The 25,661-nt window shown below is 43.3% G+C and overlaps 1 protein-coding gene across 1 annotated transcript in view; it reads right to left on the reverse strand.

Annotated features, from left to right (window-relative positions):
- The window catches only part of EPG5 (ectopic P-granules 5 autophagy tethering factor), a 568,130-nt gene that overhangs the window by 20,947 nt on the left and 521,522 nt on the right, over positions 1-25,661 (reverse strand). Inside the window, exons 42-43 of the mRNA XM_069218853.1 lie at positions 1,828-2,043; positions 718-832 (exon numbers count right to left, since the gene is read on the reverse strand). Of these exons, the coding sequence (XP_069074954.1) occupies positions 718-832; positions 1,828-2,043 (331 nt within the window). The remainder of the gene's footprint in view (positions 1-717; positions 833-1,827; positions 2,044-25,661) is intronic.

Genomic DNA, 25,661 nt, shown 5'->3' on the forward strand with positions numbered 1-25,661 from the left:
GACTTATAAGTAGAAAAAGGGGAGCTTAGAGCTTGGCAAGTACCTTTAAATGCCAAGTCGAAGTGGCAGTGAAACTGCACAAACAGGCATTGCAATGGCAGGCCTGAGACATGGCATGGCTAAGAGGCTGCTTATGTGGGTGGCACAACCAGTGCTGCAGGCCCACTAGAGGCATTACATTTATAGTCCCTGGGCACATATAGTGCACTTTACTAAGGACTTACAAGTAAATCAAATATGCTAATTGGGTATGAACCAATGTTACCATGTTTTAAGGGAGAAAGCATATGCACTTTAGCACTGATTAGCAACGTTAAAGTACACAGAGTCCAAAAACAGTCAGAAAAGTGGAGGGAGGTAGGCAAAAAGTTGGGGGAATTACCAACCTAAGGTTGTCAGGTCTAACAGGTATGAATCAATTTTACCATATTTGTAGGGAGAGAGCATAAGCACTTTAGATCTGGGTAGCACTGGTAAAGTGTGCAGATCCTAAAACCAGCACAAATAGTGTCAGAAAAGTGGCCGGAAGCAGGCAAAAAGTTGGGAGATGACCACCCTAAAGCTGTTAGGTCTAACAATGTTGCACAGTAATTGGTTGACCAATCAATAGTTTTTATTATTGGATAACAATTTACATAGAGTTCTATTAGTTTTCTAGGTATACATTCTTCTTCTAAGACTGTGAAGTATAGATAAATTCAATTAAATGAAACATACCTGCTGAGCTTTCATGGACATCTGCAATGAAGAACTTGCCCTGAGACGAACTTGGTTCTCTCCTGGAACCTGGACCAAAAGGTATGCAGACATGCTGCGTGCGATCACTCGAAACCTTTCAGTTAAAACAATATGTGTGATAAAAAGTCAATGTTATGCTTACTGCAAGAAAGATTATTCAGTCATTAATGCACAGACTAAATTATGGAGGAATCCTTACATAAGAACATCATTAAGCATTGATAGACAAGATTTTCTGGAAATATTCCATCTGGTAAAACAGCACAGTGGTCTAATTAGGAGATCTAGGTGTATCCTAAAAGGACACATGTTCAGATACAAGTGGGTTGATTGAGCCCCATGTGTACCCAAAGTGTAATATGTATATCATTAATTTGTGGAATAACACCACTTAAAACACCATGAGTCGACAGTCAATAGCACAAAGCAGTAAATACACTCACATTTCTATTATATTTAATGAGTTTGATGGGCCAGCATCTAAAAAGCAAGGATTGATGAGTGCCCCACACATGTACGGGAAGTCCAATTAAGTCTTGTCTCATTAAATATGCTACTAATATGTCACAGGATTCCTTGAACCTTTTAGGACTCCAGGATGTATCCAGGTATCGACCCAACTAACAATGTTTGGAGCAGCTAGTGGCAAAAATTAACTTAATGCTAGTTGATTTTGTGGACAACACACATACACCTGCTAAGATTCCAAGAAGTTTGAGGGTGGCAGCTGAGGTCCAAGGGTGCATAATTCTGAATTGTAAAACAGCCAAATTTCAGCAGCCTTTATAAAGAATGCAAATAAAGAGTAAGGGAGAATTAGTGGGACCTAATTAAAATAGCTCAGTTTCGATGTGAACGTTAGGGACAACCATATATTTTCATACATTTGGAATTCCCTGAAACTAGGTTGCTAAAGTCAAAACTTCAACAAGCAATACAAAAATATACAGATCAGACAATGGTTCAACACAATAACTAACTTGCAGCAGATGCTACACCTCCAAAAATGTTTGACAAAACAGCAATATAGCCAGCTATCCAATCAGTGAAATTTCAAGAGGAAATATTTCTCTGTTCCAAAATGCTCACCTGCTTGAAAGTGGAGACTTCTTTCCTAAGCCAATGGCACCCAGGATTCCAGATGTCAACCTCTCCTCACCCAACTGGCTTTGTCTGCCCTGAATTATCAGCAACAGGCGAAGAACTGCTTGCACTAAAACACCATCATTCTGCTCCAACTCGATCAAGCACAACTGGAGGGCTTTGTGCCACCAAAGGAAGAGTTTGGCCTCTTCAATGGAGGAACTTTAGAGAAAGATGCAAAAAATAAAATGTAAAACCCACACAATAACCAGAAAATCCTACATTGCAAGAGTCTTTAATATATTAAAATCTGACATTTTGCTTGATTCATCCTGATTTCTGCACTTTCTAAGCATGTATTTCTGCAATATGAAGACACAACGAAAAAAACAATTTTGGATCCATAATTTCGAATAATGTTTACCTCAGATTCAGAATTCACATTAATTTCTGATATAATTTAGGATACCATTATTCTGCACAAATAAGTTTGCAATGTAGTAGTGTTAGAAATGGGGTTTTTGGTTGGCAGTCAGGTTGCCCTCTGTCCAAGCAAGAACCCTCACTCTAGTCAGGGTAAGTCACACACAATCCAAAATCAGCCTGTGCTCACCCTCCGGTAGCTTGGCACGAGCAGTCAGGCTTAACTTAGAAGGCAATGTGTAAAGCATTTGTGCAATAAATCATACAACACTATAGCATAACACCACAAAAATACACCACACAGTATTTAGAAAAATATATAATATTTATCTGGGTATCTTCAGGTCAAAACGATCAAAGTTGCAATACGAATTTGTAAAGATATCAATGAAAAGTGATAGAAAGTGTCTTAAGTCTTTAGAAAGTAAACAAAGTCTCTTTCAAACACAAAGTACCTGGTTTCTGGTGGAAAATCTCCTCAGAGGGCCACAGGAGAAGAGGTGCGTGGAAAACTGGTGTGTGCGTCGATTTCTCCTTAGCACACACGGACTTGCGTCGTTATTTTCCACGCGGGGAGTCGGGCGTCGTTTTCCGGCGCGCGGACAGTCTCTTACTGTGGTTTGCGGGGAGTACCAAATGTCCCGGGTCTGTGCGTGGATTTTCCTGCTTGTTTTCCGGCTGCGCGTCGTTCTGCGGGGCTGCGCGTCGAAGTTTCGATCTCACGGCAGGCGTCGCGTCGATTTCTCCGGTGGAGTCGGGCGGCGTTGTCCTTGCGAGGCCGTGCGTCAAAGTTTTGATCTCACGGCAGGTGTCGCGTCGATTTCTCCTGGAAAGTCGGGCGGCGTTGTCCTTGCGAGGCCGTGCGTCAAAGTTTCGATCTCACGGCAGGCGTCGCGTCGATTTCTCCTGCGGAGTCGGGCGGCGTTGTCCTTGCGAGGCCGTGCGTCAAAGTTTCGGTCGTCCCGAAGCATCGCGTTGATCAGCATCGGTGTGCGGCGTTTTTCTTGCCGCGGAACAAGCTGTGCGTCGAAAAGTTTGGCGCACGGAGTGTCCAAGAGGAAGAGAGAAGTCTTTTTGGTCCTGAGACTTCAAGGAACAGGAGGCAAGCTCTATCCAAGCCCTTGGAGAGCACTTTCACAGCCAGACAAGAGTTCAGCAAGGCAGCAGGGCAACAGCAAGGCAGCAGTCCTTTGTAGAAAGCAGACAGGTGAGTCCTTTGAGCAGCCAGGCAGTTCTTCTTGGCAGGATGTAGTTTCTGGTTCAGGTTTCTTCTCCAGCAAGTGTCTGATGAGGTAGGGCAGAGGCCCTGTTTTATACTAAGTTGTGCCTTTGAAGTGGGGGTGACTTCAAAGAGTCTCTAAGAAATGCACCAAGCCCCCTTTCAGTTCAATCCTGTCTGCCAGAGTCCCAGTAGGGGGTGTGGCAGTCCTTTGTGTGAGGGCAGGCCCTCCACCCTCCCAGCCCAGGAAGACCCATTCAAAATGCAGATGTATGCAAGTGAGGCTGAGTACCCTGTGTTTGGGGTGTGTCTGAGTGAATGCACAAGGAGCTGTCAACTAAACCTAGCCAGACGTGGATTGAAGGGCACAACAAGATTTTAGTGCAAAGAAATGCTCACTTTCTAAAAGTGGCATTTCTAGAATAGTAATATTAAATCCGACTTCACCAGTCAGCAAGATTTTGTATTACCATTCTGGCCATACTATATATGACCTTCCTGCTCCTTTCAGATCAGCAGCTGCCACTTCAACAGTGTATGAGGGCAGCCCCAATGTTAGCCTATGAAAGAAGCAGGCCTCACAGTAGTGTAAAAACGAATTTAGGAGTTTTACGCTACCAGGACATATAACTACACAGGTACATGTCCTGCCTTTTACCTACACAGCACCCTGCTCTAGGGGTTACCTAGGGCACACATTAGGGGTGACTTATGTATAGAAAAAGGGGAGTTCTAGGCTTGGCAAGTACCTTTAAATGCCAAGTCGAGGTGGCAGTGAAACTGCAGACACAGGCCTTGCAATGGCAGGCCTGAGACGAGGTTAAGGGGCTACTGAGGTGGGTGGCACAACCAGTGCTGCAGGCCAACTAGTAGCATTTAATCTACCTGCCCTAGGCACATGTAGTGCACTCTACCAGGGACTTACAAGTAAATTAAATAGTCAATCATGGATAAAACAATCAGTAGTACAATTTACACAGAGAGCATATGCACTTTAGCACTGGTTAGCAGTGGTAAAGTGCCCAGAGGTCAAAAGCCAACAACAACATGTCAGAAAAAATAGGAGGAAGGAGGCAAAAAGTTTGGGGACGTCCCCTTCAAAAAGCCAGGTCCAACAAGTAGGTTCTACACTTAGAGACTAAGGGCCTCATTACGAGTCTGGCGGTCCAGACTTGCGGTGGAGACGCTACAGTCTGACCACCGGCACAATTCGCTAGGGCAGTGCTGCTCTGGGGATTAAGAGTCAGTCCCCTTTCCCCCAGCCTTTGCATGGAGGTAGCCTCGCCATGCAAAAGCTGGCGGAAAGGGGATGCGAAGGGCCCTTGCACTGCCGATGCACTTGGCATGGGCAGTGCAGGGGCCCCCATGGACAGCCCTATTGCGCTTTTCAACGCACTTCCATATTGCACCAGCTCAATTATGAGCCAGTGTCAATGTTAAGGCCCAGAGGGGAACTCGTAATAGGCCTGGCGGGCGGAAGACCGGCGTGGTGGTCTTCCGTGCGAATGAGTTTGGTGGGTGGGCTCCGCCACTCGCCAAACTCATAATGGGGGCCTAAAGTTGTAGTTCTGCCTCAAACACAAAAAACACGGACATTTAACAGTTGTGATATCCAAAATACACAACACATGGCAAAATACATATTGCTCGCCATGTTTTACTCTTGGCTAAACTGACTTTTTAAGTTCTATTGGCAATTGGGTGCAGTGTACGCATGACCAGGCCTTGCACTCAAACTACTGTGGGCAGGTCAACCTCTGATGTGCACTGAATTCTGCCTGTAAGGTCTGCACCCAAAACGCACTGCACACGGCCTTTTGGTCATAATAGTTCACAAACACTTGCTATGGGGTTCAGATACATCAGTTTGTGATTTTATCTCTGGTGTAGACAGGCTAATCTCTTGGAAACACCTATGCCTCATCCATACTAGCCTCTTAGAAGTGAAACTTATCTATAGACTTCCTGCCTCAACATCTATGTCTGGAATGTGACAGATTTATTGGACAGCATAGTATGTATGTATATATATATATATATATATATATATATATATATATATATATATATATATATATATATATATTTGATAAGGTGACGATCATTAAAATATTTATTAATGTTTATAATTACAAATACTTATTTGCAGTGTAGCGACTCAAGATGTTGTGGCCACAATGTCGTTACTCCACAAGTAATAACCTTGAAATAGTGAGTGCGCACTGCCAGTCAGAGAATCCGATTTATTAACAAAAATGCATGGCAGATTACTATATATGCAACTAATCAACACGCTTCCGGAGTGTGGACCACAGTTTTTCAGTCAGCCTCCATATATCCCTAAAGTCCAGTGCCTACATGATGGTAAGGCACACTTTATTTTTTTTAAGAAAACAATGTTTGGTTCCGATGTCTTCTTATGGTTACTAGTTAAAAAGTTTATTTCAGTCATTTATTAAGGAGCAAATATTCCTGTCTCTGATACGGAACCAAGACAGCTTTCATCCTGGTATGGGTATTTCTGCTAAAGAAGACTGACCATGTTACATACAGGGCCTAATCGTCGCACAAGTTACTTACCTTTGGTAATGCCTAGTCTGGTAGAGACACAATCTAGCCGCAGATTCCATAGAATTCTCTCCAAGGCTCCAGACTGGATCAGAATTTTTTTTCCCAGCAGTACTGCTGCCCTTCGGAAGAGGGTGTCATGCAACTCGGATGTGATAATGAAAGAGTCCATATAATCCCTTCTCCGTGCTGACATCAGTTTCTTCCATAATTTTTTTCCACGCCAAAAATGCAGAACCACTTCTAGAAATTGCCTATGGAAACAGTGTGCCAAAGAGAGACATCTGTGTTAATCAATTGCAAACTCCCAAAGAAGCCACCTTAATGCCAAGAAAACGATCTTTGAGAAAAAAACGAGAAAACTGTTTGCAGAGCTTCCCCTGTAACGGGGGCCCCTGTCCTTAGAAATCAGTTCACCGAGAGGGGAGGATGGGTGGGTTGGTAAGGAATCTGCGACTAGATCCTGCCAAATAAGGCATTACTGAAGGTAAGTAACTTGTTCATTTGATAGAATCATCAAACAGCAGATTCCTTACCTTAAAATTAGATACCAGAGCAATACCATCCCCAGAGGTGGATCTGTGGACAAATTTTAGCTAAGGGAGACCTGCAGGGCCGAATGGGCAAAATGCCCACCACAACGGACCTGACCGTTCAGACAGTAATGTTAGGTAACATGTGCAGGTATATATCCAGGATCTGAACTTTGAATTCTAATGCAGTGGCTGTGGATCTGACTCCCGTAGAATGAGCAAGAAAGCCTTCAGGTAGTTGCTGTTTGATCAATGCATAGCATAATTTAGTGCAGATCACAAGTGATTCTACTAAAAGTCCTTGCCTAGAACAAGCTGGTCTACATATATAGAAAACAGACTGGAAGCTCTTAGAAAGTTAGGTGAGTAAGAACATATGCTGCACCATAAGAACAGTGGGAAGGACCACAGGTAAGAAAAGTCATAAAGGCATTGAAAACCATCTGAACCCATGTACGGCTGGTACTTGGGAGACCGGAGTCAACAGGCAATGCCACTGAGCCATAGCTCTTTACAGTAGAAAGCCATTATTGTAGCCAAATTTGCTCTGCAAAAGCACAGAGAAAAGAGGGATTCAGAGAACCCATATTTGATTAAGAAAGCATAGAGCAATGCTTTAATAGAAACAACTCCTATCCTGAGATAGGTTCACACCTCTGGGATCATCTATAATGTATAGCACACATAGGAGGAAAAGAAAAAAAACGACAAAAGGAATTATATAAATATATATCCACCATAAACAGAAGCCGTCACTACGATGATGTCATAATATATATATGAAGTCCGAGCCGAATAATCAGTAAGACAGTACTAATATAAGAGGATCGATACTGTGGAGGACATCATACACTTTAGTGAAGGCTGCAGAAGCCTTTAAACCAATGCCTACTGACTGAGTCATCCACAATAAAGGCGCTGTTATCATAAAATTAAAAGAAGACAGCAGGTGCGAAAAAAACTTGCTAGAATAGAAAAAACAAGGCCATGACCTGGAAGGTCAAGGTGAAATAGAGGCCAACACACGGAAGGCCTAGAACAGGTATTCGGCTTCAACACCCTATGGTAAGTGATATAAGACAGAACAGGATCTGGCTTAAGTACAGCCAGATCCTGTCCTCCAGGAGAAAAAAACCTCACAAAGTGGAAGTCTGCAAACTGAAAAAAACATAGCAAAAGCTGAATCAACAGAAGGAGTTGCAACCTATAGAAGAGCAACAATTGTTGATTATAGGAAATAATGTTTCTACAGGAAATAGGTGACATTAAAATTCCCGAAAGGTATAAGATAAGGATGCCTCCTGCCTTCATTATAGTAATCTATATGGGCATCTTCAGAATGAAGTAAGGTACACAGCAAGAGGGGACTATTCCCTTATGAAGTAAAGAACACTAACAATAAAGCAGAGGCATTATAACTACCTTCAGAGGCTAGACATATTATGACATTCTGAAGAATAGAGTAAAATAAACTGACCTGGGATATTGTGGCCGAAGGGAGTAAGCAATCCCTATTACAAACTAATCCCAAGAAAGACAGAACCATAATGTTCAAGGAACATGCATAACTACCGGATATCCACCGTAAGATGAAAGTTAGCCATCAACACAGAAGATGGCTACAAGGGCAGCACCTTAGGATAAATATGTAAACATCTTGAGGCCCTGGGTGGTGTGTGGCCTCTTGCATAAAAGATGCCTGTAGCAGCCAAGGTACAGGATCTACCGTTAAGCAATAATTAAGTAGCACGCATCTCCTTGTGATGAAGAATCACTGTAAGGACATCAAGACCGGCAGTAAAAGAGAAGAATGCTGTGAGCATGGCTCGCACAGACAAAAGAAGGCATTTGCACCCATGTACTACCAGTGCCGGAGGTACCAGCGACATGAGCCCATGCTGCTGAGGTATAGCAAGAGTAGCTTTCTAAAGAAGTGCAAAAATGCACAGATGCGGAATGATGGAGGAGAAACAATACAACCATCATAGTAGGCACTTGTGTCAGCAGTAGGCCGTGCACAAAAGCTCCTAGGGAGTTATAATTATAAGCTCCCTATAAGGGATATGAAAAGTACGACAAATATACATAGTAATGCCTACAAGGCATACAGAAGATGCTCTACACAGAGCAAGTAACAATTCCATACTGGTAACTGTCTCTGGGGCATGAAGCTCATCCTCAGAGAAAAAGAAAAAAACCCTGTTTCAACAGTAGCTAAACCCAATTAGGGCCATAAAGAATATACCTTCAGATAGGAACAACGAAAAGCTGTCATTAACAGCCTTAACAGAAAACAGGACTACCCGCAGAAGGCAAGAACACCGCACCAAGTGCCACCACTTTTTTGCTTCAGACTGAAGCAAAAAAAGGGAGCTGAAGCTTGGACTCAACAGGAGGTATAGGACTCCACTCTGGAATGGATCCATCCGTAAGCAGATGAATATACATAAGACATATTGAAGAATCTTTTCCACCCCAACTGTCCCTAAAGCGTTGCAATGCAGAATCGGCATGTGTGCCGAACAGGTGGGTGTCATCGAAGGGCATATCTTCCAGCGTGGATCGGACAGTTGTTGAAAAGCCAGAGTGACATAGCCAGGCATGACGGCGCAGTGCTACAGAGTGAGCCATGGCTCGGCCAACTGAGTCTGTGCTATCCATACCACATGTTATTACAAACCTATCTGCCTCTTGCCCATCCTGGAGTGTCTAGGGAAGTTCACTCCGGTTCTCCTCCGAAAGCAAAGGTGGCAGGCACGCCATCAAATCCCACAATGCATGGGAAAAGCACCCAGAATACAAGCAGCGTTTATCGATCGCAGAGACGAGCTGGCTGAGGAGAAAATGCTTTGTTCCCAAGTTTCCAGCCTCTGCACGCCTCATCATTCCCTGCCACAGCCACATCACAGCCCACCTGAGAGACCTGCACTGGCTCCCTCGTCAACAAGAGAATCATGTTCAAACTCCTCACCCACACTCACAAGGCAATGCACAAAACCGGACCAGAATACCTCAACAGACGGCTCTCCTTCTACACCCCAACCTGACAGCTTCGCTCCTCTAACCTTGCCTTCACCACCTCGCCGTCAAGACGTGGAACACTCTTCCCTCCCACCTGCGAAAGACACAGGACCTACTTACCTTCAGGAGACACCTCAAGACTTGGCTGTTTGAGCAGTAGCTCGCTGTAGAGGGTGACGTATGCTTGTGGGAATGGCTCCTGGAGCAAACTTGCGAATGCTCCCTGGATCTACAGCAAGACTGAAGACGACGCGGGCCTCCGCCAGACGTGCCTCCAGGATCTTCAAACACAATTCCTGCAGCGTCTTTGGGCAAAGGCGACAGCAGGAGCCACAATCCTCAAGAGTTGTGATGTTCCCTGAGGCGCCACATTAAAAAGTATGAGGGTCTTTGGCCGGCATCTGCCTGCTAAAGGACCCATACGGTTTGAAACCTGAGGACATGAGAAAAAGATTTTTGTTGAGATAGACCAAAAAGGCCTGAGGAACTCCGGATACGAGTTGTAGTGTTGAAAAGAAGGAATTGGTGTCAACGCATTGGAGAGGGGATTAAATGTATTCTGCCGACGTCACATCCGGTGGCAATGTCGCTAGGGAGTTGCACCATGCCTTCTTCCAACATGCAGAGGTATTGCTGGAAAAACAAACATTGTATTCTGGTGCCTGGGGAAGAATTCTAAGGTGAGGAATCCGTTTGTTGAAATGTGGTTTGTGGTTGTCTCTTCTTACCTCTGACAAGATGTTCGGAGCAGCTTTACTGCATGATTGTGTTTCTGGAAGGATGGAAGAGGATTACTAGGTGGAGATGATAGGAGATGGGGAGGTTCTTCCTCAATTACAGTTTTTATTGGACAAATGTAACCCTTGAACGGAAATGAGAGTGACATCTGACAAAGAGGAAACCTTCTGGATTAGTCTGTGAGGCTTCAGTCTTTGATGATCACTTCACTATGGTGGGGGAGAGTATGCTGTTCTCCTTCAAGTCCTTAATTTACTCTACAATGATGACCATCTCAGTCTCTCTTCCACACTATCAGAATTAGCTTGCAAAGGGACTTCTAGTCTGAAATGCATGCCCAAATTATAGGTCACTGCACCAGGTCACTATAAGTCACCCCTACGGTACGCCCTCACAGCCCAGAGGGCAGGGTGCAGGTACCTGTGTGTGAGGGCACCCATGCTCTAGCAGAGGTGCCCCCACAAACTCCAGACCCACTTTAATGGACTCTGTGAGTGCAGGGACCCCATTTTACGTGTGTACTGGAAATAGGTCAGCTACATAATGGTAACTCCGAAACTAGGCATGTTTGAAATCAAACATGTTGGAATCATACCCCAATACTTTTCAAAGTATTGGTTGTATGATTCCATGCACTCTGGGGGCTCCTAAGAGGACACCCAGCATTGCTACTACAGTCGTCTGTGGTTTTCCAGGCAGCCCCAGCTGCTGCCACCTCACAGACAGGTTTCTGCCCCCCTGTTGCTTGAGCAGCTCAAGCCCAGGATGGCAGAACAAAGAATTTTCTTTGGGAGAGGGTTGTTACACCCTCTCCCTTTGGAAATAGGTGCTACTTGACTTGGGAGAGGTAGCCTCCCAGCCCACTGGTATGCCTTGAAGGGCACATTTGGTGCCCTCTGTGCATAAAAACAGTCTACAACGGTTAAGGGACCTCCAGTCCCTGCTCTGGCGTTAAACTGGACAATGGAAAAGGGAGTGACCACCCTCTGTCCATCACCACCCCAGGGGTGGTGCCCAGAGCTCCTCCAGAAGGTCCCTGGGTTCTGCCTTCCTGGATTCAAGGTTGGCAGGGGGCAACTTTGTGAGCTTCTGAGTGGCCAGGCAGGTGACATCAGGGCAACCTCCTGATAGGTGGTCACCCAGCTAGGTGACCAACACCCCCTCTCAGTGCTATTCAGGGTCTCTCCTTTGGTTGGTTCCTCAGATTCGTCTGGCAAGATTCCAGCAGGATTCCGCTACATCCCTTACTTTGACTTCTGATCAAAGAAAAACTGTATCTGGACTCTCCAGGACCCGACAATCAGCAACAGAGATGAAGACCAACTTGCAACATTGTTTCCACTGCTCCTAAAAGAAAGAAAGAAGAAGGAATCTCCTTTGGAGTGAAGGAGGCACTCCCCTGCATCTGCAGGCACCAACAGCAACGATGATCCCCTCTCCTGCTGAGCTGCATGGATCCTGCAACCCGGGTGGTGGTCGGAAGTGGTTCCATTGGGCCTCTCTGCCAGCTGTCCAACTTGGGTGGAGGTAAGCCCTTGCCTTCCCACGCAGGTCAGTACTCCCCTGCACCACGTCTTTTGCAGCTGCCAGGGTTTGTTGGCACTTTCTCTAAGGGGTCTTCAGGCATCGTGTAGCTCCAGCCCCCAGCACTCCTTCCTGCCATGCACAGCTCCCTGAGTGACTTTCCCGCGGAGTGGGATCCTTTTTCGTAGTGCTTCGTGGACTCCATTTGCACCTTCTGTGACTCCGTCCTGTGGGACTCCTGTGAGTGCTACCTGTGCTTCTGTGGGCTCTCTGCAATGCTAAGGGCTCCCTCTAATTCCCCCGCCTGGGTTGAGTCCTCCTGGGCCGAGTCCTCCTGGGCCTTGCTGGTCCCCGGCAGCACCAATTTCCACCAACCGCGAGTTTTGCCTGTGCCAAGGCTTGTTGGTGGAATCCGGACTCACACACCCGACTGCAATCTTCCTTCCTTGGGACATCACCTGCATCCTCCATCAACTCGATTCTGACTCCAGGGCTGCAGTGCGGACTTTCCTTCCTAAATGTCAACCAACTCTTGCAGCCTTCAGCCTGGAGGGTTGGGGCTCCTGCCCCCACGGAACTGTGTTGTGTCTTCTGGACTTGGTCCCCTCTTTTCACAGGTCTTCCTCTTCAGGAATCCACCGTTGGTTTCTTGCAGTCATCTCTGGATTTTGCAATTCTCTTATTTTCTTCTAATTGGGTGTTTTGGGAAAATTCTAGTAATTTATTCCTGCTTTCCTGGTCTCTGGGGGGTGTTGTGGTACTTACCTTTGTGCTTTCCTGGTACCCCCAGTGCCTCTCTACACACGCCACTTACCCAGGTGGGGGTGACACACTTGCATTCCATTTTTTTAGTATATGGTTTGTACTCCCCTAGGGCCACTATTCTTTATTGTGTTTTACACTGTTTTCTAAATATTCTTATGCCTATTTCTGAAAACGAGTGTAAATAACTTGTTTATTACTTACCTACTAAGGGAGTATTGCCTTATAGTATTTTGGTGCTATGTTACTATAATAAAGTACCTTTATTTGTGTAACACTGTATGATTTCTTTCATGTGTATAAGTGCTGTGTGACTACAGTGGTATTTAATGAGCTTTGCATGTCTCCTAGATAAGCATAGGCTGTTCATTCACTGCTACCTCTAGGGAGCTTGGCTTCTAAACACTGCCTACACTACACTAATAGGAGATACCTGGACCAGGTATAAGGTTTAAGGACCTTAGGTACCCACCACACACCAGGATAGCCTCCTGCAAAGGGAGGATGAGAAAATTAGATGAGAATGACAAAACTGTGGGAGCTACATCAGAAAATATATAGAGATTTGTGGTAGAATCTGGGCCACCTCCTCAGAACGGTCCTGCTGGTGTAGTCAGACCAAGATGAAAATCAGAGGGCAAAGATGCATCTTGCTTGTGATTACCTTATTCTCTTCTTATGGTGTCACACACTACGAACACATACCTATGCTTTGGCAACTCTGCATGGCTAAGAAACAGTGGTCATTTTACACCTTACCAACAGTCATTAGACTATGTTGCTGTCTACCTATGGATGATCCACCATCTTCTTCTGAAACCTTTTCACTCCATATGCTCCTGAATGTGGTGGGATAATAACACTTTCTCGGGTAACAAATTTGGTCTGAATAGAAGTTGCACTGTCTCCTGGACATCAAGCTTGAGGGTCAACATGTGTTTCCACTAAGCTTGGATTGGACACAACAAGCTCCCATTATACCCGAGCCCATCCTTTTTGGTGAGTACATATCCCTTTCCTCAAAGAGTCCCCTGATAGTTTTGAACCAAACTGCCTAATAACAGTAACTTAATTACCACTCGATCAGCTCTCTAAGAGGAATCTGACATTTCCGATATTTCAGCAGATTCAAGGGTCCATCTGCCTTCAGAGGTTCTTTTCTGTAATCTCTTTATGAACATAAACACCAGTGATACCAGGTTAGGTGTTGGAGGGCTCATGGGAGCCAATACATGGCTGTCACCATCTTACTCAGTTCAATGGATTTTTCTGCTACATTTATGTATTACCCGATTTGGGTTTTTTTCTGCAGATTATTACATTCAAGCCAATATACTGTAATTCAAACTACAGCATATTTTCGTGATTTTGTGCTGCTTGAATGTTTGGGTACCTCAAGAGTCCCCAAACTTAAATGTTACTCACTTATTACAAAGAAACCATTTTATCAAGAGACTGTGATCTTCCCTTTTGACAAATATCATGTGTTCCTATCAAAGGTGGTCCATGCTATGAAACCCTGCCTCCTGTACCATATTGCAATCGGTTCTGTAAATATGTATCTATGTATGTATGTATATGGTGTTTCTATTGCGGAAACATAGCCAGAAGTATAAATTCAACAAATAACAGGAAAAGAAGCTTAGTTGTGGACGGATAACGTATTATGATGTAATGTTTTCAAAAGACGTGATTTTTCACCTCCTATCTAAATTGGAGCAGCATTTGGGCGGTGTTGATGGATACGTGGATGTTGATCCAGATCCGAGGTGCATAAATGGAAAATGCTTGCAGTTTTTCCTTTTTTACAATTTCTAGTCTGCAGTCTGATGGTATGACCATCATTCAGATGCAAAAATACAAGAGTTTGAACAGACGTTCTGAAGCTGCTTTCTGGAAGAAATTGTCTGACTTTCTGAAGAACAGAGAACAGGTACCAGGCCATCTTTTTGTTGGCAATGTGTTCCTTGAGCATGAGACTGGTGTCCGGGGAAACCCAAGTGACTTACCATTTGATGAAAGTTAGGGTTCAAAGTCGACAAGATTCATGTCATTGAACCAGGTTTGTACTGTATCTTGCATGTTTGTGGCAATTAACAGATATTAGGGTTTGCCTGGTTTATACTTAATATTGGCGCTAGACATCAGAATCTGGATGATCTGTGAGCAGTGTTTGAGGCATTGGATATCTAACGCAGAGGAGACTTTTAAGCAGAGTTGTGCATCTTCTGCATAGTAGTGCATCTTGATGTTTGGGCTTCAAGTAAATGTTAAAGATGACAGGAGACTGTATGGAACCCTGGGTGAGTTCTCAGTTGAGAGAATTTAGTGTATTTCAGGCCCAATTACGTTATGAACTTTGTCAAAATTATAACTAACGTTTGAGCTTTATGAAGATTGAAACTTTGCAATTCCTGAGATAAAATATAATTGAATTCATTAAAAATTGTGTTATGCATTGTGACTTATGTACTATCTACTTTTGGAATCTACCTTTTTCCTGCATATTTATAGATGGCAAAATAGTATTAAAATAGTGCTAAATCCTAGTGTTATCACAGAACTCTGGATGGACAGTCTCCCAATTATTGGAATTGTAATCTTCATGCCCTAAACCACCCTCCCTTGAGCTAGCCCGTGACTACATATTCATATCTTACCAAAGAGTGAAGCCTATTTTCTACTGTTTATCTAGTGTTTGCAGCACTGGCTGCTGTGCAACACCTGCCCCTGCATGTGTGTGGCCAAGAGACCAATCCTGCGAGATAGGAATCCACTGGCTGCAATATGGCTACAATATGGAGCCAAAGACCCACGTTGTGGATGGGTATCAACTAGCTGACCCTACAAATTACTACAGCCGAGATCCTGTCTGCACAGGTACCACCCTCCTCCCAATACTATTGATTTTGTAGTCCCTTAACAAAAACTGCAGAGCTTTCACAATAGCGAAACTAGCCACAATTATTCTACCTCTAAAGGGCGCATGTTAAGACATATCTTCCATCACCCCACTTGCTCCCAATTACAGCATATTGAATATGTCCTGACCATGGTGCACTTTATGAATCATTAGAACCATACTAAATTATCAGGTCCTAGAGTATCAATTTGTATCGATTTCTCTGTCTTTAGAACACTGAAGAAATAAGTTTGTGAATCTATTTTTTTCTCAGAAAGGCCACCATTACTAAATGATCTCCCAGAATCTGTGAAAGATGTGTGTGATCACCAGCATTTGACAAGGAATTAAATCTAAGTCAATCATGTTTTCAGATTCTTGACAAGCAATTACATGATCATTTAATTTTAATTATTCATTTTCACGGTTTTTGTAAAGTGCTACTAAACACCCAGTGGCGATCTCAACGCCACTTCTGGGACAGCTACAGAGAGGGTCTAGCAAGCTGCAAAACAGTACATTGCCAACAGTACATTGCTGCTCCCTGGTGGTGGAGAACCAGTTGATCATCCAGCTGTGATGGACAGTGTCTGGAGAGATGTCTCCAGCATAATTACAAGGCCTTGCCAATGCGTGAGGATTGAGAGACTAGGGAGGTGAGGTAAAACTGGTCATAGGCAACGGGTAACACTGTTAAACATCCTTCATCTGACTTTAGGAAAGCATGTTTCTGAATAGAGTATTACTCAAATAAATTCCACATTTAAAGATAACAAACAAACACTGGTAAATGGCACTATAGCTGACGATGATATCATCACAGCAGCGAGAACCAGACAAAAGGCCTACATTATGTACCTTAAAAGCAATGTTTAAAAACTGAAACACGTCCCCATGGTCTCACGTCTTATTTGACCTCTTGAATTACCCTAGGAGATATTCAGATCACTAAACATTCAATACGGTTGTGAAAACAATCTTGATTTTTGTTATATTTTAAAGATGGAGGCTTTCTCGGCTTCGTGTGAGGTCTTTCAATGACGCATGAGATCTTCGCATTGGTATTTTTCGTTATGTGACATTTGCAAGAGACGTTTTTAGGATTGTTTCTTGTCACTACTTTACTAATGTCAATAAGATTTGCATTTTCGACCTGCAGGCGCACAACACGCTTCTCAGTGCACACAGAATGTATATGCGAGACTGCACTCGGGTTTACTGTGACCTTCACACCAAGCAGGTGAGGAAAGGGCATATCCAGCATACGCCACACAGTCCTCCGGTGAATGCCCATCAAGGGACCTCCCTTCCGACGCAAGGCACAGGGAGTTCTCACCATTAAATGCACATGTTTTAGTTTTAATATTTTCACCAAAACATGAAAAATAATTCGTCCTATGCCAAGAGCATTTGTTGAAGCTGAAGCCTTCCTACTTAAATGTCAATTGTTCGCAAACTCCGCCTGGTGCTTCTGTTCAACAGTTCACGTGATTTCTATCTGTAATTACTATTTTTTTTTAATGATTTTTTTAGCTGCCTCGTACAGTAATTCACTTATCCTGGAACGTTTCATTTTTGGTATGAGCGTGAAAATGGCACTCAGGGCTCGATGCTCGCGGAAATGGTAGATGCTTTTGACTTTACACTATGGTTTTCTGGTCCCACCCATCCAAAGGGTAATATACTCTGGACCTCATAGGGACTCGAACCTGATTAAGGGGAAGGTTTGGTAATCCCCTTACCACTTTTCACTGAATTGCTCGGATCACTTTTTCATTGAATTGTGAATACGAAATGCCTTCTGGTATGGAACATATCAGCAAAGGGTGGCTAAAAGCTTCCATTAATAATTTCAGTGCCTCGTCACAGATAAACTGAATCATTTTAGCTCCGGGAACAATGAGATTTTAGCTCGCAGTAAAACTTGTGTCAGGTAAGAGGAATGTCAATTGCACATGGGTTTGTGTCCTTCTTGTTAAAAAGAATTCCGAAGCAACTTCTCAAAATATAAATCTAACCTAAAAGAGAAATGCAGTGATAACATTCGGTAAAATCAGTAGTGCTACTCCGCCCTCAACATTTCACCGCAAGCATTTCATACATATTACTAGGGCCTGTGTGCATAATCTGTCTGAGAATAAGCCCCGCCCAGGCGGAGTTCCCCACATTCGCCAATAAAGGAAAAGGATGACTTGGGCAAAACTCTCTCACAGCATGACCCGGAAAGGATTCAAGCCCCAACTATAAGCCAGTTAATGGCAAGTTACTCAGATTCACCCTGGACACCAGCCTCATCCTTAGGGAACAACCTACTAAGAAAACCAAGACAGCCTTATACCAACCCCGCTAGAGAAAGCAAAACCTTTCCAACCGGAAAGCCCCTCCAGAATGGAAGGAAGGTAAAGCTCTGCTCCACTGCCTCTCAAGGACCACAAGAGCCCATCTCTAAGGCACCACACATGTCATAGCTACCTGATCCGGGGCCTGAAGAATTCAGCCACATCCATCCCACCCTGGTAATACTTCATTAACGTCTCCCACCACACCATCCTGAAGAACAACTGCCTTGTCTCCAAAGCATTCTCACACAACCCCCTCCCTAACTGGCTGGTCAAGCTCACCACCTCCCGCAACCAGACACCACCAGATTGGGGACAAAGCAATTCTGTGCATTCTTCAGACTGCTAGAACCTTCATTCAATTCAGGAATGAGGTGAAAATAGACCTCTTAAAAAAACACTATGGGCCTGATTACAACTTTGGAGGAGGGTGTTAATCTGTCCCAAATGGGACAGAAATACCACCCGCCATATTAAGAGTCCATTATATCCTATGGAACTCGTAATACTATGGGCAGGATATCCGTCACATTTGGGACGGATTAACACCCTCCTCCAAAGTTGTAATCAGGCCCTATATCTCTGCACCTTAGAAAAGGTCTCTTACCCCCTCTAAACTCAGCAGCATCCTGCTCAAGCACCCTAAATGGCTCTCCTGCCCCTGGCTAGGTTTGATCTACATAAATACCCACATACATACCGCTGATAATAAACAAATGGCCATCTTTCAAACTCAAATATCAAGAAACTCTTGGATTCACAGCCTGCTCATCTTCGCAATATTTCTTTCATAAAACGGCGCAGTTTTCTCAGACACAGGGCCTCATTAAGAGTTTGCTGGCTGTGGGACATCTGTAAAAAAGACACAGATGTCCCATCCGCCAAATTCATGGCTCCCCCTTTCTATTTTGAATCAGGGAAGAATGCCATGTGTCCTACGAGGGAGTCTCAGTTGGCTCCACCGGTGGATACTTTTGATCAACAGCCTGTCTGCCACTGGGCTATCAGTCAATGTACGACATAACATCTGCCCTATTTTGGGCAAATGTTCAAACCTATATCTTTTATGTTCAGGACTGGCAGGATAAGGCTGGTGGTCCAAAACAGGAAATAAAATAAATTACCTCATGCACTGGGAGAAAACTCCCAGTGTGTTAAGTACATAACAAACTCCTGCTTTGGGAGTTTTAAAAAACAAAAAAATTTGCTGAGTGGGTGCATTAAACAGCCTCTGCGTAGCAAAGCTTCAGCTCCTTCAGCGGAGCCACAGTGGATCCACTGCAGACACAGACATCCGCACCGGCCTGACAGAGATCTCCAAGTTTGGTGGGTGGTCTTCTGCAAAGTCAGTGAGGAACATACCTCCCCTGATTTCAAAATTCAATTCAGTGTCCACAAAAAACCAAGAGCTTGTTTGTCCATCTTTCAAACAACGTACGTATTACTTAGGGCACTACAATCACCAGTGAAGTCTGGATCCTTGCATGACCTTTATCCTTTTTCATTTTATATTTCTATAGTTGTTATACCTTTAACATTGATAATCAAAGAGCTTTGGCTCTGTATACGTTAAGTAAAAGGATATTTCCATGAGTGCAGGCTAGACATCTCCAAAAATATCCAGTGGAATATATCCAACTAAATTCATGTAGATTAACAGTAGTACCCACAGATCAAACAATGTAGTCTGTGTGGTCGAAGCTGCACTCCATTATCTGATTTGATGCATGCAGGTCATCTCTCACCAGTCCAGAAAAAGGAAGCTTCATATTGTTCTGCTAGGGTTCACCAGTTCTCATCAGGCGTGGACAATATTGGCCTAAAGAGGGGGTGGCATTAGCTGTCAGGAGTAGCAAACTGCTTGAGGCAAACATTTGGCAACCCAGCTTTTCAAGCATTTTAAATCCCCTTTCCAGAGGAGCCACAGGGAAGGGAGCTGGGGTATTTTTTGAAGAGAGTGTCTGAACCAACTGATGGTTGGGAGGACAAAATATGTGGGTGACCCAGAGTACACCCTATAACATGTGGCTGTCTGTAGACTGCAGGGCCCAAAGAGGTTTACTTTCTCTATTGCAACTATCATAGGGAGTAGCAGGGCCTTATTAAATGGAAGCAAGAGATCAGAGGAACCTGTGGAAGATAATTCGACTCTGCAAAAGGCCTATGTTGCTTTCTAAATGTCAATTCTAAAAGATGAGACCTCCTCTAAACCGGGGCCTGGAGGGTGTCCCCTTCTGGTGAACTATTTAGGGAGGGTACTGACATTTATTGTAATACTAAGTAAATACCAGCATATGTATTGTAACGTGGCAGGAGATCATCTGTTTCTGAGTCACCATCATTTGTGTGTCCATAATCCTTATCCTCTATAGCAAAGCTATCTGAATCCACATAAAAAATCGTCTCCAGGCAAGCATAACTTTGGCTCTAGGGAATGTACTTAAAATATGCTTCATCGTTAACATTTGTACTGACTTTCAGCACATGGATGACAGTCTCCCATACCAATTTGTTGGCTGATGCGAGAATTAGCTATGGGGACAGTGCTGTTATGGATTCTGAGAACAACACTGAAGAAAAGTCCAAACGAAAGCGGGGGTACCTGAAGTCATCAAAAGTCATTCATCAGGGAATGGCGTAGAAAGTCACTGAGAACAGGATGACTTCCTAAAAAAATAATAACAAAATCTCTCCTTCCTAGGACGAGTTTTATATCTTTTGTGAGAAGATTTCTTAGGAGGACATTACCTGAAATGTGCCTTACATTTGGGAGAGAAACTCCTCTTGGGAGTCTACCTGTGGGTCAATACAAAAATAACTTGACCTTCCCGATGGACTTTGGATACATGGAGGCGCAACAGGTTCAGGCTCATATCCTGCCACCAGATGCCACATAAAATTATTGTGGGGGTTCAAAGGAGATATCTTCTTATGACACTATCTGCAAGGCTTGAAGTCTGAAGTCTCTTGAGGAGGCATGTCAAGTAATCACTTTAAAATAGCTAAGGAATTTGTTAGTGAGACACCAAGAGAGCTCAGGTCCAGGAAGATGAAGTAGAGAAAAGCAGGAACTGACGCCAGGCTGCTGGTTAATACCTAATATGTACCGGTGACACAATTAATTCTATGTGGCACCACCTAATGGAGCTGGAGAGTCATTGCTAGAGAAAACGTTGTCTGGAGCAGTCTGAAGTCTGGAAGAAATATTCATTAGGAATACTCAGAAAGATCTATCCATCAGAATTCCCATTATCCCCATTCTTCAATTAGACAGATTAAGAAGAGCAGAAGCTGCCTCCCTTAACACTAACCAGGATTCTACATTGTAATGAATACCATGATTCTTGATATGATAAAAAATATGCTTGGGAAATAACTTCTTTAAAAATACTAAAGAGAAGGTGACAGGCGCAAAATGCAGTAGCAACTCAAACATTTTCATGAGCTTCCTTGCAAGACAGTGGAACTGGGATAATGAGTTTGTGATGTACTTATATTCTGAGGCAGCTACATCAATGACAATCATGATTCAGCAAGGAGAAAACAGATTGTTTAAGAAAAACCGCATACTGTTTCCCAACAATAATGCTTTTGACGTCACACATGAGATCAAAGTTAACCTTTGGGTTGGAAATTTTATGTCACAGATGCTTTCTTCCAGTTTACCAAAGTTCACAGTTAGTTATTCAAATATTTATGTGACCAGTGTACACCAATTGAACCAGATAACAAAAACCCAAAGGAGGAGTTAATATGCATAGAATAAGCTGATGCGAATATCAAATCAAACAAAAGTTTTAGGAACAGGCCTTCAAAAAAAAATAGGAAAACAGATGACAGATCAACACTTAGTCTGAAGAAACGAAAGAGAATACAAAAATAAAATGCATCATACATTTCACACAGGTGCATACAGGCATTAAACAGATTCTAAACAGGCACATTTGTTTAATTCAAGTTCAAACTTACTATTTCAGCTAAACAAAGTTGCATCCAATACTTTCAGAAGACTGAGAAACCTCAAAAGGACTCTTTTTTAAAAATTAAACAAGGAAATATAACTACAATTTCAAGGCGTTTACATCTGTTTGTATTGCAATGTGTGTGACTGGGGCTTGAACAAAAGTAAAAAAAAAAAAAAAAAAAAATATCGGACGAGTTGAAGATATTATATGAAAGAACTAATCAATTGCAAGAGCACATTAGTCATTCATGCACTTTTCTAACCTGATGAAATGCTTTATTTAAGGACCACTTTATAACAAATGAAGTTATATGTGCAAGAACATCACAGAGTCACAAGAATTTAGATCGCATCACAGTTATTTCTATCACAAGAAAAACTGAGTATTTAAATGTGAAGCCCAAATCAAGGGGTTGAGACTGAGCATTATATCTGAGACAAAAAATAACTATTCAAATTCTCTGTCTCTGCAAAGCTGAAGACGGTTGAGACCAACATGCAGAGTTAGATACGTTTATGGGATGATGGACTCTGCCATCTAAATTGATGATCATATACAACAATACCTAAACCTTATAATTTATATGAGATTATTACCTGCCACTGTTCATGATAACTTTTTATTTCGCATTGAAAAACAATGTTCAGAGGTGTTATGTTTAAAATACCATTCACTGTATTTAAAACTGTAGTACTAAACTATATCTTAACTTGGAGATGTAAGAAAATAAGGGCCAGATGAACCAAAGGATTTTACCCATTCTGTGTCTATGGGAAAAAAGCTTTCGTACATATGGCCCTAAGTTACTTACCAGTAACTGCGGTTCTCAAGGTATTGGTATCTTGCAACAATTTGCATGCTTGAATTTTCCTCGCCAAAGTGGCCCACGGTATCACTAGAAAAGCAGTACATTTTATAACCATATACTAAAATGCAATGGAAAGTCACTGCAATAGCCTATCCATATCCTTTTGTAAACAAGAACCACACTTGAGCTGTAACCAATCAGACAACAGCACCCTGAAAAACATTACCAAGACAGGCTGAGTCCCTCAGATTTTCAAGCAGAAGTGTGATAAAGCATCCACCAGGAAATAAGGGAAGACTCTCAGAGAAGGAGGGTGGGTCGCACGTGAATCTATGAAAGATACCAATACTGGAGAACCGTTGTTACAGGTAAGTGACTTGTTTCTTCCCCAGAATTGGAGCTTTCATAGATTAACATGCTTGAATCAGAATAGCAAGCAGTTGTAAAGGCTAATCACTGCAGAAATACAAATACCCTTAGAGGATAGCAGGCAATAATATGATACATACCTGCATTACTTAGCACATAATGCGAACACATAAAATCAAGAAGAATTATATAACCACATTATGTAAGAAGACATAAAAAGCAAAAAGAATTATCTCTATGAGAAGAGGCTTACCTTATTGGACCAGATGACATAAGACCGCTTGTCCTACAGCTGCGTCATTGCAGGCTCCCAAATCCAAACAGTAATGGCGCATAAAAGTATGTGTGTTCTTCCCAGTTGCGGCACAGCAGATTTTTTCCAACGTGACACCAGCAAACAGAGCAGAAGAGGAGGAGACTGCCCTCGTGAAATGTGCTTTAAGCTTGAGTGTGAGACACTTACCCCCTTTAACATGGCAGAGTTGGTCACTGAAATTCGTTGCGTAATAGGTGTCTTCGTGACTAAAGCACCTAGCGTATTAGGACCATAGGACACTAGCAACTCATCAGTCTTTCAAATTTGCTTAGTCTTCTGCAAATAAAATGTAAGACATTGTTTGATGTCCAGAAAATGAAGAGGTTTCTCAGCTGATGAGGATGTATTTGGGAAAAAGGTGTGAAGAACAACAGGTTCATTAAGATGGAATTGGGATGGAAGTTTTGGAATCAACCTTGGATTTCTTTTAAGGAGAACATAGTCGTCAGTGAAGCATAGGTCGGGTTCTTTTATAGTGAAGGCTTGAATTTCACTTACCCTCCTCGTAAAGGAGCCTTCCAAGTAAGATATATGAGCTCAGCTTTGTGAATCGGCTTAAACGGTTGCTCCATAAGCTGTGAAAAGTACTATGTGAAGACTCCACTCTGGTGGAGGAGCTTGAATAGGAGGAAAAGTCCTGAATAATCCTTTCATGAATTGCTTGATAATGCGGTTACAACAAAGGGGCAAAGAATTGAAAGAACGTCTGTAACGAGAGATAGCAGCGAGTTGAACCTTTACAGATGCATGTATCAGTCCTGATCTCACCAGAGAGAGAGAAGGTAAGGCAAAATTTTCTCTGATGATGAATTAAGAGGGTGGGGATTTTGTCTCATAGGTGCCAAGAACAAAAATGCTTCCATTTTAATCTATAGGCTTTGTTGGTGGAATTAGTTCTCGCCCTGCATAATATATCCTGCAACAGTGAGAGATGTCTAAATCCTTGAATTCAGGGGCCATGCATGCAGTTGGAGAGAGGCAGGTGGAGGATATGCCCCTTGCTCATGGTCCTAAGGGTTGTCGTTACTGGAAGGCAATTGGGTTTGGATTCCGAGAGTAGAAGGAGCTCTGTAAACCAGTGCTGGTGGGGCCAGGGCCAGCGCAGAGCAATGAGGATCCAGCAGCATGGTTGTCTATTCATTTTCATGAGAGGCCTGGAGATGAGAGGATACGGCGGAAAAGCATAAACAAAGATCCTTGACAATCCTATCGAAAACACATTCCCCCATGACCCTCTCTAACGTTCCCATCTAGTGAAGAACCAGCATTTTCGGGTTCTCTTGAGATGCGAAGAGATCTAAGTTCAGTGTGCCCCACCTTTGGAATATGGAGTTGGGAATCAGCTGATTGAGTTCCCACTCATGGCAGATCTAGCTGGTCCTGCTAGATTGTTCCTTACACCTAGAAGATGTTCCACCTTGGTGGATATGCAGTGTAGTAGGACCCATTTCCAGATTCTTTGAACTTCTAGAGATAAAATGTGGTACCTTGTACCTTGGTGTGTGTTGTGGTAGTGCATGCAGGTGGTGTTGTCTGTTCGTATGAGGATAGAAGACGCTTGAACTCTCAGAAGGAATGACTGTAGCTCAAAAAAAATGGCTCTCAATCCTAGGAAAATGATGTATCTTTTGGAAAGTGAAACACTCCATCTGCCCCTTACTTGACGATCCTGAAGCTGGTCTTCCCCAAATATTTCAGTGAGGCACTCGTGGTGAGAATGAAATCTGGAAGTGGAGGGAGGAATGTCAGTCCTGCAGAGAAATTGTTGGAGGACTGCCACCAAAGAAGTGCCTTTTTTATGGCTGGAGTGATCCGAATTAGGTCGTTGAATGATACAGTCACTTGCAGCCATTTTTTGTCCAGCTGTTCTTGGAAGGAGCTCATTCTGAGACGGGCAAGAGGCACCATGAGAATGGCCGAGGACATCCTGCCAAGAAATGATTTTAGGAGATGGACAGAAACAAACTCTTTTCTGGACAGATTGTGAGCCAGCAACATCACGCTCCTTTGTCTCTTTACGGACTACAGTTGCCCCAAGAAAAGGTATCCCTTTAGAGGGTGACAGAAGAGATATTTGGTAATTGACTGAGTCCCAGAGTGCAAAACAGTTGCAGGAAGGTTGACGTGGTTTCTAAAGCCTGCCGAAGAGATGGTGCTTTTACAAGGTAGCTGTTGAGATATGGAAAGAGTTGTAGACCCTTAAGCATTTGAGGTATCGCTACTGGGGTGAGACATTTGGTGAAAACTCAGGGAGCTGAGTAGAGACCGAAGGGTTGGACTTTGAACTGATCGTGAACACCGACAACAGTAGAGCGGAGAAACTTTCGATGTTTTGGATGGACAGGGAGCTTAA

The sequence above is a fragment of the Pleurodeles waltl genome, chromosome 1_1 (assembly GCF_031143425.1).
Source record: "Pleurodeles waltl isolate 20211129_DDA chromosome 1_1, aPleWal1.hap1.20221129, whole genome shotgun sequence".
In the NCBI taxonomy this organism is placed as follows: Eukaryota; Metazoa; Chordata; class Amphibia; order Caudata; family Salamandridae; genus Pleurodeles; species Pleurodeles waltl.